Here is a 20,022-nt window from a genome sequence, read left to right on the forward strand (position 1 = left end):
GTTTAGGTTGAGGTCCCTAGAACAATTAGCACATGTTAGCAGCAGTGCCTTGTTGTTGTTTTTTTTAATCACACTAGTATCTGTTGAGGTTGAACTACCTGAAAATAACTAGCACAAGTTACACCAGTGCCTTGCACTTGTATCAATTGACTGACAAGCTAGCATAGTAGCAGTGCCTTGCCTTCTATTGGATCATATTTGTGTTGGCTGGCTCCCTGAAAGTAACTGGCAGCAGTTAACACCAGTGCTTTACCTTGAGTTGCACTAGTAGTAGTACTAGTAGTCTGTTGAATGTTTGAGACGGAACTCCCTTCAGCCGACTAGCGCAACTAGCCTCGCCTGTCTTGAGTCACGCTAGGAGCCTACTTGTGGAATGTTTGAGGCTGCAGTCGGTTAGGCAACATATTGAATTGCAGAGTGAAGGGTTCTTTGATGTGTGTGTGTGTGTGACATGGCCAATAATGGTGTGGTCAGTAGGCCTAATCTTCTTTAGTCAATCAATGTTATGAGACTCCAGCTTCAGACTGATAAACATGTTTTTTGGTAAATAACGTAGTGATTTGGGTGTGTGTGTGTTTGTGTGCCAAAAACAATGGCAGAGTTTCATTCTGTGTGTGAGTTTTCGGTGGGGAACTGAGCCTTTCCATACCGTACGAGCTAATGACTCAGCAACTCTGTGTGTGTGTCCTGTGATCTCTCCCTGAGGTTTGATGTGGATGGAGGCCCGTGATGGTTAGTTAAGCACAGTGTGGTTGGCTGCAGTGTCTCATGTGCCTCTTTCTGTTTCTCTTTTCTATTCTCCATATGGGGTTACTCACAGCCACATCACCACATACATGCGCAACACATGGATCCATATCAACATGTCGTCCCCTTTGAGAGTTATACGTTTCTATCTACGCTCTGAGTAGTTCGGAGATATTGAGCTTTGAAGTCTTAGAATTCCATAGAATTATGATGAGAAGTGGAACAAACCTTCAGATACAATGTCCAAAAATGCAAACTACAAGAATCACCTCACGCTCTTAAGACGTCACAGAATAAGAATTATGTCAAACTCAATTTTGACAAAAATGTCAGATAGAACCATGTATTTTTAAGGGGGTGATGTGTGTGTGTGTAATACAGATGGATCCATGTGAACATGTGTGTGTATAATACATATGCATACAAACACACCCACCCACCCACGAATGAACAGCCGATCCTCCATTTTCAGTTCGAAGTTGCTTTATTAGTGTGACTATTTTGATTCAGCGTTGCTAAACCGATGTTAGGAACAAAAAGCGTGATATAAAAAGGACCATTAAAGACAGAAACAAATCTCACACACACACAAATGAATAAGCCTCTCCCCATTATTGTTTTTTAAGTGCCTCTTGCGACACTATTAAGAATGTTGCCTTGATGTCTACCCGGGGTGTGTTTGTGTGGCTGTATGTATACGTTCATTTTAATTGGCCTTATGAAGTCATTACTGGCTGCTGCTGGTGTAACTTCTGCTATAGCTTTGCCATTGATGTGTTTGGGGGCATTAACTCTTTTGTGAAACCCTTTTATGTGCTCTATAACTAGGCCTGTCTCAGACGCTGGCCTGCCCACAACAGTGCAGCCGCTCTGTTTTAACCGTTTTTTTGTTTTTTATTAACAAGTTCAGCTTTTCAGTTTAACTTTCACGTTGTTTATATCGGTTTGTTGTTTGTGTGCTCGGGAGAAGTTGAGGGAAGGTCCTAATCTGGGACACACTGGGTGGGAAGGGTGGAATTATTATTGTGTGTGTGTGTGTGTGAGAGAGAGAAATTGCAACAACTGTTTGTCATTATTTTTGTCTGTCAGTTAGAAAAATTCAATTGTGGGATTAGTTCTGGTGCCATACTTAATTTAAAGTGTCCTTTGTCAGACAAGTGGGACCCTCTTCCTTGTGTGTGTGTGTGTGTGTGTGTGTGTGTGTGTGTGTTTTCAATGATCCATCATTTGTTCCACTCCTGGGTGGCTAGACACATTGAGTTGACTGGCCTGCTGATGAGAAGTTTGTATGTGTGTATGTAAGGGTGTGTATGTTGTCATGGCCACGTCTGTGTTGTAAATGGGGTGTGTGTGCGTGTGTGTTAAATGGACACGAGAACACATTATGCCCCTGGTTGTGTGTGTGTGTTTGTGTTCTCTATGAAGTATGTGCCTGTGAGCGAATTACTGGGTGTTAATGTTCCCTTATGTTTGTAATTAGCCAGTTAATATTGTGTGTGTGCGTGTGTGTGTGTGCGCGCGCATTATGAATGACCGTTTACAGGTGTTTAGAGAGCTTAGCACCAGCCACTGTTCCAGTGGGCATTGTTTTACAGTATGTGCATGTGGCATATGTGTGTGTATATGTATGTGTTTTCTCCTGTGTGTGTGTGTACACATTCATTTGTGTGTGTGTGTGTGTGTGTGTGTGTGTGTGTGTGTGTGTGTGTGTGTGTGTGTGTGTGTGTTTTCTCGTGTGTGTGTGTGTGAGTATGCACATTCATACTCACGTGTGTGTGTGTGTTTCCTCCTGTGTGTGTAGTGTACATCTGTAAGCTATCAGAGGATGAGCAGCCATTGTTCCTGCGGTTGCTGGCGGGCCCCAACACAGACACCCTGGGCTTCGTGCTGCGAGAGCAGCAGACCGGAGAGGTCATGGTGAGCCCCCTCCCCCACCCCTCCACATACAGTATACAGGCCTACATCATATACAGTACATCATCAACACTACAGGACATATACAGGCCTACAGTACATCATGCACACACACACACACACACACACATCATATTTATACATCAACACTATAGGACATAAACAGGCCTATAAAATGCCTATAAACACAACGCATGAACATCATCATCACACCACAGGACGTAAACATACTGTAGCACATCAATAGCCACTAACATTGGTTGGCTCACCATCTCTCTTTTTTTCTCTCTCTCTCTCTCTCTCTCTCTCTCTCTCTCTCTCTCTCTCTCTCTCTCTCTCTCTCTCTCTCTCTCTCTCTCTCTCTCTCTCTCTCTCTCTCTCTCTCTGTCTCTCTCTGTAGTGGGACGCCTTCTCCATCCCTGAGCTGCACAACTTCCTGCGTATCCTGGACAAGGAGGAGCAGGACCATTTGCGGGTCATCACGCACCGCTACGACACCTACAAGCAGAAACTGGAAGAGGCCCTGAAGGCCGCGGGGCCGGGCTAATTAGCCCCCCCGCCCCCCGCCACAACAGAGACAGAGAGAGGGATGGGGAGAGAAGGAGGAATAAGAAAAGAGACTGATAAATTGAGAGAGAAATAGAGTGAGAGAGAGAGAGACTGATGTTAGAAGAAGAGATGTTTTAGAGATGTTGGGTCATGGAGTGTGACACACAAATGGATCAGAACGTGTGTCTGACTGTCTGTGTGTGTTTTCTGAAGTCGTTTCTCTCGCATGGATTGGACCGATGAATTCAGGGTCGTCGTGGAGACTCACTGCGGGCCTCATCGTCACTCGGAACTCCAATGCACCATGGGAACTTGAAGAGGTCTCCTAGGAGACATGGCATGCTTTCCCAGAATGCACCAGTGGTGCCATATTCACTTGTTTCTTCTCTCACACTGTTCCGGCTCTTCTCTGCCTGTCACTCTCTCCAGTATTTTATTATTTTTTATGTTTTTGTTTTTTGTTTTCTTTATTTTTTTCAGTTACCTCTTAAAACTTGTGAATGAGAATAAGACTTTCTGTCTTCTTTTTTTTATTATTTAATTGGTGGATGCTATCAGATTGTAAATATTTTTGTTCCTTATTTTAATTTATGTGGGTGAAGCTTATAGTCTTTATTTTTGTTTTTTCATTTTTGAAAAGTCTTATTTTACACTTTAAAACAGGCCTAGCAACAAACCAACAGAGGTGAACAGAACCGGAATATGAGGTAGTTGAAGGGAGGGGAGAGGGTCTGCGTAGATGTCCCCTACAGGTGTGGCGGTCCCTCTGCCTGACTGGCTCACCTGCACAGGTGGAGGGGAACACTGCCCTCTAGAGGTGCCTCATCGACACGTCACACAGATCATCATAGTCCACTCCCTCTCCCGCCGACACATATACATATACATACACACACACATCAACTATCTATCACACACACACACACACACACACACACCCTTTGCTCCAGGTTAGGGGGTTGCTCATCGATGTTGTGTGCCCCAATGCCGTCTGAGTGAAATAGTTCAGTCTAATAGACCCAAGCCCCCCTGCTGTAGGTAGCATCAGAGGCCAGCCCTTCACATCGGCTCAGTTTCGGCTCAGCTCTGGCTCAGTCCTGGCTCTCATCCGGCTCCGAGTCGGTTGCAAGGGACGCAGTCCGTCAGTGTGTTTGGCCGGATGTGGTGGAGAGACCGATAACAAGCACGTGAATGTGTAAGACTGAGAGGGGAACTGGGAGGAGAGAGATATAGATGCAAAAACACAATGTCATAAGTGATCTAGAAAGAAATGGAAAGAATGAAAGAAAAGAAAGAAAGAGAGAATGATGGGAAGTGATGTGGAAGTAGATAACGAAAGAGTAAGAGAGAGGCGGCCTGCGTCGGACCTTGTCACATGACCTTCGTCCGCTAAACCCTCGGTGCTAGTGGAGCTACTCGATGCTGGAATGTGGTTTCTGTGTTCAGATGACTGAAGAACGTTTGTGGTGCTTTACTGAGCATAACGTGTTTGTGTAAAGCTGTGTGTGTGTGTGTGTGCGCGTGTGTGTATGTGTGTGTGTGTGTGTGGGAGAGAGGGAGATCAGGCTGCTCAGCAGAATAGAATGAATTATAGGAAGTTTAGAAGTTGAGGGTTTTGAGGAAGTGAGAAGCAAAGGGCTTGTTTGGCAGCGCCTGTAGGCCCCAGGACCAGAATGACGTGGTTTAGCCCGGCATCTCTCATTAGGCACTCAGGGTCCCCCTCTCTCTCTCCTAACCCCTCTTCCTGTCTACCCTTCCCTTCTCTCTCTCCCTCCTTCTCTCTCCCTTCTTCTCTTCTTGTCTATACACCCCTCTTTTGCGCTGACATTGTCTCTTTTTATCTTCTCTCATTCTTTATCTCATTTTTGTTCTGGTTCTCTCTTTGAATTCCCCTCTCTCTCTCTCTCTCTCTCCCACCCTCTCTTGCCCCACCTCCTGATGGCCCTGTCTGTAGAGAGTGATGGTCTGTAGAGGGAGTGATAACAGCCCATCAGACCAGTGTCTTTGTTCTGGTGGATTTATGTTGGTCTGGACCTTGTTTGCGTTAGAATGAGTGCTACACAGCATTGACGTTAAACTCTGCTTGGAAAGAGAGGTCAGTAACAAGGCCCGACGATAGGCGCTAGGCTGGGGATGTAGACTTGACATTTGTATTGCTGAATTGGAAAGAGAGGTCTGTAACAGCCACGATGCTAGGCGCCAAGTTAAGGATGTAGTGTTGATATTAACATTGTTAAGTGGCAAAGAAAGGTCTGTACCAGGCCTGATGCTACGCGCTAAGCTAAGGATGTAGCGATAGCTTGAGGTATGTAAGCATTGCCATTTACATTGCTAAGTTGGAAAGAGAGATCTGTCACAGGCGTGACGCTAGGCGCTAGGCTGAGGATTGTGTTTCAGGAGACAGCGGGGGGTATGTGGTCATGAAACGGGAGGAAATGAGAGCTTTGGTTCAGTTCTCGCTTGTTGTTCTCTCCACACCAGAGCAGCAGAGTCAGTCTGAACTGAGCCGAACTGGGTCGAGCTTTCCGCAGCCAGAACTCACCAGACCTCATCCACATGGAACCTGTTCTGGAGGTCGGTGTGTCACCGTAGGTTCCGGTCACTGTGGGTGTGTCCACCGGTTCTAGGGCGTTCCACAAACTCACACCTGCCAAAGGCTGAGCTTTGTGACTGTAAGAGTGATTGGACATACCAACATTTTGGGCTGTTGGGGGCATAGACTGTCTGAAAAACTTTTGAAGGTTTGCTCTGTTTTTTGTTTGTTTGTTGTTTTTGTTTTTCTTTACGGTCTTGCTGTTGCTGTCCTGCTCCAAAGTGCTGTAGACACTCAGCCTATTTGCTATGCAGAAGCTAAACGCCTGTAGCTAAAAGTGCACTTTGGAATGGAAAAGAAAAACACAAAAAAATCTAAATAGACAATCTCAACATGGACATTTTTAGTAGATGCATCCAAAGAGGCCAACTATTATGAACACCTCCTTGGGTGTGTGGCTGGAATTGATATACATGTGTTTTATTTTTGTTTTTGTTTATGTTTATTTCTGCTTGTACTGCATGAGGAAGTCCGGACAGGTACAGCATAGTGAACTCTAAAGTCTTGCATCACCTGCACTGGTGATTTTCCTTGTAGGATTCGATTAGAATGGGGCTGTAGGGACCTCTTGTGGACGACAGTTGTAATGGCGTCTCATTGGTCTCCTGAATCACAATCTCTTGGTGACATTAGGTGATGAACCATTTATTATTTTAATGACCTTTTAGTTACGTTATTTTATGTGTTTATTTTAATATATGATATTTTAACCAAAGATACTATTGAAAAGATTATATACACAGCTAGATTAAGTTAATATTAGAAAATTGTTTTGCCAGGTGCAAGCAGGTCAAAGCCCTCCTTATCAAACTGAGGCTAATTTAGATTGACATTGTCTAAGGGCATATCATTAATATATATATATAAGTATAACCTTTAAAACACTGGGTCTGGTTCACATCATTTGGAATTGCAAGTCTGTCAGTGCAGGAGTGAAGTAGTTTTTTTTTTTTGCCAAGCCATTACTATTGAGATGTGGTTCATCTAAGCCTTAGGTCTAGCAAACCATCACGGCTAGCGCATATAGAACCAGTGATCTTAAAAAGCTTTTTATAATGGGCACTTTATGTTGTTTTTTTTAATTCAGGGATTTATACTGTTTGGGTTCTTGTTGTCATGTTTGGCTCAGATTTACAAAAATGCCTATCTCTTTGATGATGATTATTATTAAAATTATCCTTGATAAAAACATATTTTAATTGATAAGTTTTATCAGTAGGTTTATTTTTCTTTATTTTTTAATGAAACTTGACTTTTTTTATGGCAACATAATATCCTGCTAGATTCGTCATTTAAAGTGAGACTGTGAAATGTTTTCTTTTTTTGTTTTGTTTTATGATACTATGATGTGGTTCCTTATAAAGTTTATTGATGTGGTTATACTACTAAGATAATCTCATACACATAATTGCATGCATTATGTATAATAATGCATTATCCATGGCTGTTAAGGCAATCGGTAGGCCAGTTATACTGTCCATAGGTTTGAATCAGTATGGATATAAATTAGTTTGCTAATGGTTCACCTTTGTCGTTATTTTTTTTTTGCCAAAAAGAATAAATAGCAAAAAGCTATCTGGAGACCGCAAATCTGCCGCTTAATCTTTGCCATGAAAGAGACCACTATTTGCATCTTCAGCGTGTTTGAGGACTCTTGTTTGTCACAATGTCCCATGTTTGGCCTATGCGCTGCGCCTCCAGCATGTTGATCGGTTCTAAGTACTGTCGGCTTGGTTGTTGATGGTGCGTCGAGACGTTCTGCTTCTGTCTGGAGTGCTTGCGGCATTCATATCGCTGTATTATTCTTTAGGATATCGGTGCAGATTGATGCAGGTTTATTTTTGTAGGTAACTCGCTTTTAAGATGTTACCAAAATGTGGCCTTTTTGTGTCAGGTCAGAGTTCATTAAATAAAGTTGACATTTTGCTCAAATGTTAATACTGTGTGTTCTTGTATTTTGTCAGCCGCCTATATCATACATCAGAGCTTTTTTAAGGATTCCCCCAAATTCAAGCAATTATCTACTGAAAGTAATGAACTTGAATTTCCCCTTGGGGATCAATAAAGTATCTATCTATCTAATGGCCCTCTAGAGCAGTGTTTCCCAACCTTTTTTGTCTTGTGTACTTTTTGACTTTGTAATACCGTGAGTACCCCCTCACTCATACGTGCTGATGATTCTTCAAAAGTTGAACATAACTGATTATGGACTGAAAATAACTGGATTTCATCTCCTTAATTTGAACATTTTATTCTCAGGCATTTTCTTAACTTTAACTCAAATCACTCAATAAAAACACAAAAATGAATAATGTATAGCCTAGAAAATAAATAAGTAGGCCTAGAGCAGTGTTTATCAACCTTTCTTCCTTGAAGGCCCCCTTGCCTGTGTCCAAGACAAGCCAGGGCCCCCTACCCGAACGCCTACCCGCACAACACATTGTTTTATTCAATAATCGGGGTCCGGGGATGAAGTTCAGAGGTCAGAGGTAATAAATAGCAGCATGAATTTAAATGTGGAACAAAAATATGTTTTAATTTAGATTATACAAGGTATTGATTATCCATCTGGGTGTGTTATTGGGATTTATATACATGTAATGTGCGCAAATATGATTTTGGTAATCTCACAACCTCAGTCCAGACAACACTGTGTGGACCCCCTGCAATCTCTGGCCGGCCACTATTGGGGTCCCCAGACCCCGGGTTGGGAACCACAGAATAAATATTTTGCAACGTGCAATAAACCATGTACCAACATGCAGGCCATGAAGCATAGATTGACAAAGAATACGTCATTTCCAAAAAAGTTGGAACAACTTCGAACATGTTGAAACTGACAAATGTCGTTCATTATTCCATGCAAAATATAACATTTAATGCCAGCAACACGTCTCAAAAACGTTGGGAGGAGTGCAACAAAAGGCTGGAAAGGGTGTGCAATGCCAAAGAAAACACAAGAAGGAACATTTCACAACTAATTATGTTAACTGGCACCGTGATTGGTGACATAAAAGATTATCCCAGAGAGGCAGCGTGTCTTAATAATAAAGATGTGGTGGAGGCATTCATCACTGAAAACTTGTGTGGCTCCTCAACATGAAAATGTGAAGAATTTGGGCTTTTTTTCTTTTTTTCATTTATGGCATAATGTCATTCTCAAAACTCCAGCAACTGGTCTCCCCAGTTCCCACACGTGTATAGTCTGTTGTCAAAAGAAGAGGTGAACACAGTGGTAAACATGCCCCAGGTCCAACTTTTTTTTTTGCTGGCATGCAATTATTTATTTTTCATAAAATAATAACATTCCTCTGTTTCAACAGTCATATGTTGTCTATCATAGATCAGGCCTATTTTGATATACATCTATATTCTCACCGTGTTAATTTCTCACAGAATTGCACCATGAAAGGCATTTTGTGCAATAAAAACGTCAAAGTGTACATTAAACATGGCTACTTTTACCAACAGCAGTCTGGAAAGACTAGTTATTCCGGATGAGAGTTATTTTGCCCTCATTGCACATTGCAGAAGATAGGAATACTCAAACACTTTAAAAATGGCATAAATGTCTTAATCTATCTATCCCTGAATTGGACGCCATTGACCCATACATCATGTTTCTCTTTAAACATTGCCCCTGCTTTCTGCAAGCGCACCACAAATGGAAGATAATGTCCGTATTGGCGACGCCAGTCGTTTCCACGGCAATCTGTTTTAGTTAATTTCCTTGTCCTCTAGGTGAACTCTCTTTCTTAAATGTCTTCCAACAGTGAAATGACTCGGCCCCTCCCACGACTATCTTCTCACCCCCACCCCCGGTGCGAAAGACGGCAAGTAGGCTAGAACAGAGTTCAACTTTTGCATGGCTACCAGACCACCACCGGTGTTGCTGACTGACAAACCTGCCAAACAGGAGTGAGGACGACCAGGTTTTGGAGAAGAAACTATGTAAGTTTGACGGTGTTGTTGACTAGTTAAATAAGCGGGATCGAGACGCGGTGGGAAGTTGTACTGTATGCTATGATATGCATTGAGCGTGCTTGCGTAAGAGGACAACGTAGACTGTGTGTTGGGTTCACGTTATGAAAATGAATTATCGTCTTTGCCTGAAATGGGAAATATTAATGAGATCAGCCGTTTGCGTTCCAGTTTTAGAACATAGCCTAAACCGGATCGTGCCAGTGCTTGTCGATTTTGGGCATGATTCGTGATTGTCAAATTCATATTAGCCTACACATGTTTCTATTAATCTGTTATTATCCTAAAAATAATAGTAGTAATTGTTATTCAGAGCGTGCCTGTATGGCCTGCGCCGTGATCCTGCATCTGGAGAGGCCCGGTCATCCTTTAAGCGCGGCGCCTGTCTTGGGAGAAGAGCAATTCCCCAGGGGCAGAGATCCCCGGAATGTATTACAATGCTAGGAAATATGGATTACCTAATTGCATCCTCTTCAAACCCCTGTCATTTTTCATCCTATTGGCCTAAATGCTATCGAAAATTAAGTTAATGTCTGTACAAAACAGTAGGCTATTGCGGACACGAATCCAGTTTGAGAGAAAGTCTACACAGTTCTCCTTGAAGCTGGAACTCGATTATGAGCGAGCATAATGTATGTATGTGTGTGTGTGTGTGTGTGTGTGTGTGTGTGTGTGTGTGTGTGTGTGTGTGTGTGTGTGTGTGTGTGAGAACAGGGCAGAACGCTGGGCTGTAGCGGTGGCGGTGGCATTTCTGGCCGTCGCGGTTGGACTCTATCTCATACCCTCTCCCATTGATCCGAAACCATACATGTAAGTCCAGAAGAGACCGAGGACAAATACGAACAAGAATAACTCACATTTTATTCACCAGTACTCTGACAAACATCTGGACGAGTCTGAACACATCTTTTATAATTAAGGTTTGGTTACAAGGATTATGTCTAATCCTATAGTGCAGAGGTAACCAAGGCTACTTATTAAATGTTGAGTTCAGAGAGGTCAGCCATAGACTGGGTTCAAAGGTCATATAGCCATACTGGGGGAACACAGAACTTATTCTCTTTTTTCCTTTTCATTATGTGTTATATTTTAAAATGTTTAGCTTGTTACTCTAAAGATTCATTTATTTGACATCAATTTAGTCAGGCAGGAGAGGCAAGGCATAAGCTTTACTTTCCTAACCACTTGGTGAGGCAGTGCAATATAGCCTACATTTCATCTCCATACCACAATCTACTCCATTTTCTGTAAGGGATGTAACTTAGAGATAGACTTTATTCCTAACCCAAAGGACAAGAGTCTGCTGCTCATCTTTTCTTTTGGCATCAGCATTGCCAATGATCAAATGGAGAATGAGTGAGTCAGTGTCAGTGATTAAACATATCTGTCTGATGAGGCAATGTTTACAACGGTTGTTGATTGGATTATCTGATCGCTTTGTTTTGGTTCAGATTTGAGGGGCCCCCACCCTTGTTGGAGGGGCCCTTGGCTGTCAACACTCGACTCCAGAGGGGGCGTCGCCTCTTCGCTGGACAACTGAGGGGGCCTGAGTCCTTTACTGCTGACCAAGATGGTATGTGTGTGTGTGTGTGTGTGTGTCTGTGCATGTGTGTGTGTGAATGTGTGTGTGTGTGTGTGTGTTTATATTGCATGTGCGGGCTAGTGTGTCACTGTCCCTCAGTCTCTTTATTGATTTGGTGGCCTTATCAATCTTTTTCTCTCTCATTCTCTATCACTTGCTCTCTGACCTCTCCCCCCCACACACACACACCCCCCTCACCCCTCCTCTGTATCTTTGAGTTTGTCTGTCTGTGAGTGTGCTGCATGCTTCAATGTGGCAATCAGGGGTGGGAATAGGATATGTGTGCTAAAGGCTTTTCGTGTATGCTCATATATTTCCAGTGGAGTGTTAACTGTGTTGTAACATCATTTTCTGTTATATTCTGCTCCTTACATATTCACTCCAACACTGAATGTCTTGTTTGCACAATAATAACAATTTTAACACATGCATAAATCCTTCTTTATCGTTATGTGATGAATCTTAGTGCAACACCCATGTAGACACAAATTACATTAACGATAGTGGCAGGTTCAAACACATGGCTCCACCGGAAACAAACTAGCGCACAGCATGCATTTCATGCACGTAGTCTATTGGCAAATAATATTGCATAATATATATCATCACCCATATTATTTAAAGGCATTACATCAAATAAGGAAAATAAGACTATTCAACTCACTTCAAATGAATTCAACAACATTATATTCTACACCTCTACACTAACACTGAAGTGCAGAAAGGGCTGGTCACACCTGGAACGATAATAACTGGCAAACATAACAGTTTTAAGTATCATTTTAGGCCATATGAATGACATTGTTAATGGGATCTCTTTCAGAGTGTTTCTGAGATATCTATAAAACTCTGGTTCGATTCAATGAACTGAGATATTCTTTAGAACGTTCAGTTTCCAACATTCCTGTCACACCGGTATCATGCATTCAGTTCTTTTTTATTCCTGCCCGCTTGCTGCCTTGCCTGCTGTGTAATGTGTGCCCACTCCATGTTGTCCTTGTAGGGAATCTTTACACCGGGACTGTGGATGGGAAACTGTGGAGGATTCACCAGGACACCCTGACATTCATCACACAGATGGGACAAAACATCCCTGAATGCGGTCAGCATTACAAACAAGCACACTTCTGCAAGCTTTTACACGCACACACACACACACACACACACACACACACACACACACACACACCAACTCCACCACCGACAACAACAACAACAACAATAACAGAAGACTTTCTTCTGTGCATCTCATATTACGCTTCAACTACTCATCCTCAGTCACAGACAGACATACAGCTATTGTCTCATACTGAGAAGTGCACACACATAGAAACCTGTTTCTGTACTACACACACACACACACACGCTTCTCTAAAACATATTTGTCAGTGTGGAGGATGGGTAATTTAGTGCTCAGTTGAGGCACAGATTAGTGCCTCTAATTAGTAGATTCTGAGTGATACTCTGTATGAAGCAGCTGTGGGGAAGATCCACCTTTGTTCTCTTTCTCTCTCTCTCTCTGTTTTCATGAAGAGTATGTTTCGATGACTAGTGTATTTCACTCTCTCCTTCTCTTTCTCCATCTCTCTCTCTCTCTCTCCCTCTATCTCTCTCTATTTGTCTCCCTCTCTTTCTCTGTGTGTGTGTGTGTGTGTGTGTGTGTGTGTGTGTGTGTGTGTGTGTGTGTGTGTGTGTGTGTGTGTGTGTGTGTGTTCTGTGGTGAAGGTTGGGGCTTGAAGCTTGTCTCTTGGCCAGAGCGAGGCCCGTTATGCTGCCGCCAGGCTGTATTAGACACAGTCAGGTGATTCACAAAGCATCACGGGGCTCTGTGCCCGCGACCCTGACACCTCCGAGAGGCTGTCTGCCGATGTCTTTATCGCCGCCTAATCTGTGCTGGTGGCTGCTGGCCCAGTGGGGGGGAAAAGCTGTGGAATTGGGCTTCTTTCTCTAAATATGTTGTTGAGAAGTAACGATCCATCCCACTGGGTTGTAAATGAGAGCAAAGCAGCAAAGAAATGATCAAGCGGTACTTCAGTTAGATGAATAGCATTTTTTTGTTTTGCCTGAAATGTGATGGAGTTGCAATCACAAACTGGACATTTATTAGATGACAGCTAAATCAGAGTTTTTATATGCAAAAACAGTTAAAGCAAACAGATATAACAGGAAGTTGTCAGGATAAACTATGACATGATCCTCAGCACATTAAATAAATATAGGATTGGATGTTTATGGTGTCAAATAACTATTGCTGATTGCAAATTATTATGACAGTTGGCAGGTCATCATAGACAAATTCAGTGACCTGTTAAATGTTCACGCTTCTGTTGCTCCTTTGAAACTAGCTTGAAGCTCAATTATGGTAAAAATCATGACCATGATTATTTTTGCCAATATTGAAATCAGGATTACTCAACACACTCAATGATATTGTGCACATCCTCCATTTTTATTTTCAATATAATTCAGCTGAAAAGCATTAGGATTCACTAGATTTGTTATGCGACAAAACCCGAGGGTTGTCGCAAATTAATCATTATGTTTTGATTATGACGTTTTCATCATTGTTGGAAGTCATGATTGACGATAATTGCGTAGTGTTTCTGAGTGTCACCCACAGACTTGTAACCCGACAGTAGCAGGAAAAGGAACAGTACATCCTGTCAGATAGAGATCGAGGTGGCGGCTTAAATGTCAGTTGTGAAATGGCAGGATTTGCCTGCATATCGTTTAGCACAGCCCAGGCAGAGCCAGGCCATCTGGTGCAGACATGACGACTGCTTCCTGACGATTTGCATTGGTTTACCTAGAGCAGAGCAGACACACACACACTCACACACAGAGACACACACAGAGATACACACACACACACACACACACACACACACACACACACACACACACACACACACACACACACACACATGGACACACCTGGAGCACAGCAGATGGATTAGGACACCTATGGACACCCACCCACCCACACACACACACACCCACACACCTGCAGCAGAGCAGGTGGGATTGGAGGACACGGATGCAGACATAAACACTGTCTAGTTTGGCTAATTTATTAGGCAGAGCAGACTGTTAATAGTAATAGGTAATCTCTGGTACTCTGGTACTTGTTGATATTAAACTCAGATGATGACATACTGTACATTTTGAGCAAAAAGGAAATCAAACTTTTTTAAGTATTCTGGATTATTCCTATTCTTTTCATTTATTTCTTTTCAATTTCACTGGGACAAATTTTAATGAAAGTGCAGTATTTTTTTGTATTAATATACTTTGTTTTTATTCATTTGTTTGTTAGTTTATTTGTTTGTGTGTTCATAATGTATAAGTTGTTATATTAAACTGGTCACACATGTTCACACTGTGTACAGGCAGCAGCATGGACTATGAGCCAGTGTGCGGTCGGCCCCACGGCGTGCGATTGGATGGCAGCGGTCAGCTGATCGTGGCCGACTCCTACTTCGGCTTGTTTAAGGTGGACCCCAGGAGCGGAGAGAAAACACTACTGCTGTCCAACAAACAAGGTGCCGGACCCTAGTGACCGTGCACCACACGCGCACACACACACACACACACACACACACACACACACACACACACACACACACACACACAGAGAGACACACACATACACACACACCTCTTAAGAAAACATTGCTACTGTCCAACAAGCAAGGCACGGGACCATAGTGACCGTGTACCACACACACATGTGCACACACACATACAAACATTCAGAGAGAGAGAGAGACACACACACACACACATGCACAGATACACACATGCACGCACAAACGCACACATGCATGCACACATGCACATGTTAGTGATCCTCCACACACACATCACATGTAAGTCGGAATAGTAGTGACCCTCCACCACACACACACACGCATGCACACACACTCATGTATGCACGCATGCGCGCACACACACACCTCTTAAGAGTGAGAGTAGTTGTGGTATAATAAAATGTATACCACATGTTAGTGATCCTCCACACACACATCTCATGTAAGTGGGAATAGCAGTGACCCTCCACCACACACACACACACACACACACACACACACACATACTGTACAGTATGTAAGAGGGTGTGAAAGTAAGAGTGAAATTAATGGATTGTGAAGAAGTCAATTGAAAATCAAGGTCGTCAGCACAGTGGAGTCTTGTACTTTTAGAGTCAGTTAGTGTACGTAATTGTATTGTTCATAGTTGGTCCATATCAAACAGGGGAAGCTCTTAGTTTTGCAATTTTATATAAATAGTTTTCCTCCATGGTTTCCTACATAGCCAAATAAATATTTGAATGAAATATTGTGACATGCTTTACAGTAATATCGGTTCTTTTCACATGCTGTAATGTTGTTGCATCTTGTTGAACACAGGCTGTGATGGAATCCCATTCGCGTTCCTGAATGGTCTGGAACTCTCTCGGAATGGAACCATCTACTTCACAGACTCCAGCAGTCGGTGGGGAAGACGGCATGTCAAGTTGGAGGTGAGTAAAGAAAGACAAACAAACAAACAAACAAACAAAGAAAAAACAAACAAATGTATACCTGTGAACATTTAGCTTTGTAAATAAGGGAGATTGCCTCAGATCACATGCCAAAATACAGGATATTTTCAACATTTATACTAGCTATCCGTGTGCTTACAGCAGAAGATAGTAGACTACAAAGCAATAAATGCTTCACCAATTTAGGTGAGCAAAAGTGATGCCTTAACCATATAGCCTATGCTGCTTTTACCGACTGGGCCCAAACGTTCTCAAAACAACCACATATTGGATTGGATCATACAGTAGGTACTGTAATGTCACTGAAGCAACACAATGTTTACAACAAAGTTGTTAGTTTGTTCTTGTTTGCAACGTCTGTTTCACTGGCGAGAAAGCAAGAGGATATAACTACGGACAGATCTGGTGGTAGCGTCCATGGACATTACAGTGCAGAAATAGTTTCATTTGGATACATGCTCAATGGTTGGAATTTTTGGCCTTCAGCTTTTACTTGAATACATTTGCTTGGCATTTGTTTGTGTGTGTGTTGTGAGAGAGAGGGAGAGAGAGAGAGAGAGAGAGAGACAGAGAGAGAGAGAGAGAGAGACACACATACACACACAGACAGAGAGTGTGTGTGTGTGTTCAGTGTGTGTTTTTGTGTGTGAGAGAGAGATAGAGGGTGTATGAGAGAGACAGAGAGAGTGTGTGTGTGTGTGCGTGTCCGGCGTGTGTGTGTGGACAGTTTGAGGAGTAAAGTGATAGAAGAGGGTCATCTGAAAAGAGAGAGGAGGGAAGCGAGGTAAAAGAGGTATTTTCACATGGATAATAGGAGCTGTTGTTGCCTGGATACCGTGTTCCAAATCAGATCCAGAATACTTGGGAACACTGCTTTTAGCCCCCAGAGAAAGCTCTTCATTTCTAAATGATGCAATTTATTTATTTTTTTTCAGATACATTTCTAAATGCCATGTTGGTTTTTATTTAACACATCAGCAGGACAAGAGAACCTTTCATGGGAAATACCAGTAATGAGTTTTGGCATAAAACTATTTAGTTAACTGCAGAAGCCTTTGAAATACACACAACAGCTAACTGAGTCATTTGGCAGTTTAGTTGGTGATGTGTGCTATAACAAATGTTCTTATCGTTGATGCTATGTAGAGTGATATTAATTGCACTTGCAGTACTGCAAAAAAACAGCATCTCAGAAGTGACTTGCATCTGATATCAGTAACTTTGGCTTCTCTTTATGCAGTAAATAAATCTCTAATCGTTCACACCCATGTGGAAAGATATTGCACTTGTAGTACAGTATATACATGTAAACAGCACCTCAGAAACACGATGTATAACACATGTAGAACTGAATGTGACTTCAGTTAGCTGACTTTGCATGTCTGAACCTGATGATGATGATGAGGAGGAGGAGGAGGAGGAGGAGGAGGAGGAGGAGGAGGAGGAGGACGATGATAATGATGTTGGTGATTCTAACCCACAGGTGATAGAGACGAACCACCTGGGCCGCCTGCTGTCGTACGAGCCAGAGACGGGCCGGGTCCAGACGCTGCTGGACTCTCTGTACATGCCCAACGGCATCGCCCTCTCCCCTGAGGAGGACTTCATCATGATGGCCGAAACCAGCATCGGACGCGTCCTCAGGTGAGGGTTACTCAGGGGACGGACCTCATTATTCTGAGGCAAAAGAGTGTGTGTGTGTGTGTGTGTGTGCGTGTGCGTGTGTGTGCGTGTGCGTGTGTGTGCGTGCGTACGTGTATGTGCATATGTGGGTGTGGGTCCGTTGTTTTCTAAACAAAGTTGAGGAGGAGCCCATAGGGTTGATTGACAGACATCACTCACCCCACTTACGGTCTAAGGTATAAAACAAACCCTCCTTACACCTTGCTGGAGTCGCAAAGCCCCCGCACCTCCCCCCCTGCTCCTCCATTTCACTATTAGCTCTAAGCTCCAAATTACCTCACATCCATTGGGGATGTTAGCGGACATCACTCGCATGTGATCTCCGCTATTGGAATCCCAGGACCATGGCCATTTACCTAGCCAAACTTGCTATTCTCTGCACTCACTCTTAGCAATCCAATGGGCGAACTAGTGAATAGTGTGTTGCTGTAAAGGCTATACGGGCGATCACAGGATGCAATTGTACCTCTCCTCAGGTACTGGCTAAAGGGACCTCAGGCCGGCACCAAGGACATCCTCATGAGCAACATGCCCGGTTACCCTGACAACATCCGCCTTAGCGACCGGGGCACGTTTCTGGTGGGCATCACCACCACCCGTTTCCGTCGGCGATTCATGCCCCCTTTCCTGGACCTCATCGGACCCTATCCAGCGGTCAAGCGCTTCATGACTAAGGTACGATGCAACGTTCTCCCGTCTGTACTTATGTGCAATTACTGCTCTCTTTCATGATGTTGTATATTTGGGATTGGTTGTTGATTGGCTGGGTGAACTTGGATTTCCAGCTCCAGTTTCCGGCTGGAAACCTGCACATCTATCTCCTCTGTTCCCTGCCAGAACCTTTGGCTCCAATCACAAACTAGCTTATCCAAAAGATGCACCTGATCGCTGGTCTGGTTGGTTGAAGGATTATCCAAGCGTACGGAGTCATGATTTGAACAATGCCAATAGAGCTTGACAGTCCCGCCCCTCCTCCAAGAGAGCACGCCTCTCGTGCAATAGAAATAAAGCGCAGACTCCCCATACAAATGTTCACTCTTAAGATGTGAAGTGCACTTGCACCTTGACAAGGAGCAGTTTATTTGATGCCAGGCCAAATCTGGACCATTGAATAACAACATACTGTAGTTAACTTTAGAGGTGAAAAACATCTGTGCTCAAATAAGCTGTATGCTGAGCGGATTGAAAGCGTAGCTTCTGTGTTTCTGGCGCTCCTGTGCTTTACTGAGGTATTATAACTAATAATGTCTCACTTTTTGAAGAATGTAGTCCGCCATGTTAACTAATAACCATCAACAACATACTGTTAAGGGCCTCCACTTTGAAGATGGTAACATTTGACTGAGCAAGTAAATGATGAAATGTATGGCCTGTAGCACAAGACATGGTTGTCTGTCCTCGTTTGGATGATGAAAGCCTGTAATTGGCTCTCAATGCTGACTCGATTCTCTTTGATCCCTCAGCTGGTTCCTCTGAGCTTGTACAACATGCTGCTGCCCAAATATGGCCTGGTTCTGGAGCTGGGTCCAAACGGGGAGATTCTGGACAGTCTGCACGACCCGAACGGAACCCTCACCTGGGCCATCAGTGACGTGTTCCAGCACGGAGGGCGGTACTACCTGGGCAGCACTGACCTGCCGTTCTTACCTGTGCTGGAGCAGTGGAGCTAAGGGGGGAGGAGACAAGATGAATGGATACCAATGATGAAGATGAACTGATAATGTGTGTGTCTGTGTGTTTGTGTGTGTCTCGTGTGTGTGTGTGTGTGTGTGTGTGTGTGTTTAAGTTCGTCTTGTTCTCGAAATCACCAGATGCATGAAGATAGAGTAACACAATGGCCAATGTGAAGTGCAAACTCCACTGGTGATCTTGAACTAAGATGAAAAATCAAGGACTGCCTACTGGAGTTTAACTGTAAAGTGTGACTCTCCCCATTCCATGGAGTTGTACTGACCTCTTGTGGTTAGAATTTGTCACTACCTTTTGCCACACACACATGCCCTGCATTTTGAGGAATTTGTGTTTTATGCATTTTATGTTTTTGAATCAATGGTCCATTGAAATCTAATGCACTATGAATAGTAAAGAGAAGACAAGCCTGTTAACAAAACAGAGGTAATTTGGCCATGTGAAGAGGAGTGACCCACGTACAGTACATGGCTTTTCTCTACATGGACTTCTCCATTTCATTGTCACAAAGAGAATAATTGTGTGTAATGTGGACTAAGCCAATAGTTGTTTTACTGAATCCTTCAACTGAAAGATAGTGGATTTCATAAATTTAAGGAAAAAATATACAGCTCTGGAAAAGAATTAAGAGATCACTGCACGTTTTTCTGATGTCATCCTATCGTTGCTGTCTGAGTGATATTCAAATGAGTATTCATATTCAATATTTCAATGCAAATGTCATCATTTTTTCCAGAGCTG

The 20,022-nt window shown here is 43.1% G+C and overlaps 2 protein-coding genes across 2 annotated transcripts in view; both read left to right on the forward strand.

Moving 5' to 3' along the window:
- Positions 1 to 7,741, forward strand: part of rassf3 (Ras association domain family member 3) — a gene marked incomplete at its 5' end in the record, with an annotated part of 12,185 nt that extends 4,444 nt beyond the window's left edge. The window contains 2 exon segments of the mRNA XM_062517733.1: positions 2,549 to 2,664; positions 3,062 to 7,741. Coding sequence (XP_062373717.1) covers positions 2,549 to 2,664; positions 3,062 to 3,208 — 263 coding nt within the window.
- A 1,960-nt stretch (positions 7,742 to 9,701) lies between these two features.
- zgc:194209 (uncharacterized protein LOC570908 homolog) lies at positions 9,702 to 19,917 on the forward strand. The gene is made up of 9 exons (XM_062517734.1): positions 9,702 to 9,754; positions 10,499 to 10,594; positions 11,236 to 11,357; positions 12,370 to 12,468; positions 14,756 to 14,908; positions 15,776 to 15,888; positions 17,393 to 17,553; positions 18,069 to 18,267; positions 19,056 to 19,917. Coding segments are annotated over exons 1-9 (1,152 nt in total). The 5' UTR covers positions 9,702 to 9,752; the 3' UTR covers positions 19,263 to 19,917.
- Positions 19,918 to 20,022: the final 105 nt, after the last annotated feature.

This window comes from Sardina pilchardus, chromosome 17 (genome assembly GCF_963854185.1).
Source record: "Sardina pilchardus chromosome 17, fSarPil1.1, whole genome shotgun sequence".
NCBI lineage: Eukaryota > Metazoa > Chordata > Actinopteri > Clupeiformes > Clupeidae > Sardina > Sardina pilchardus.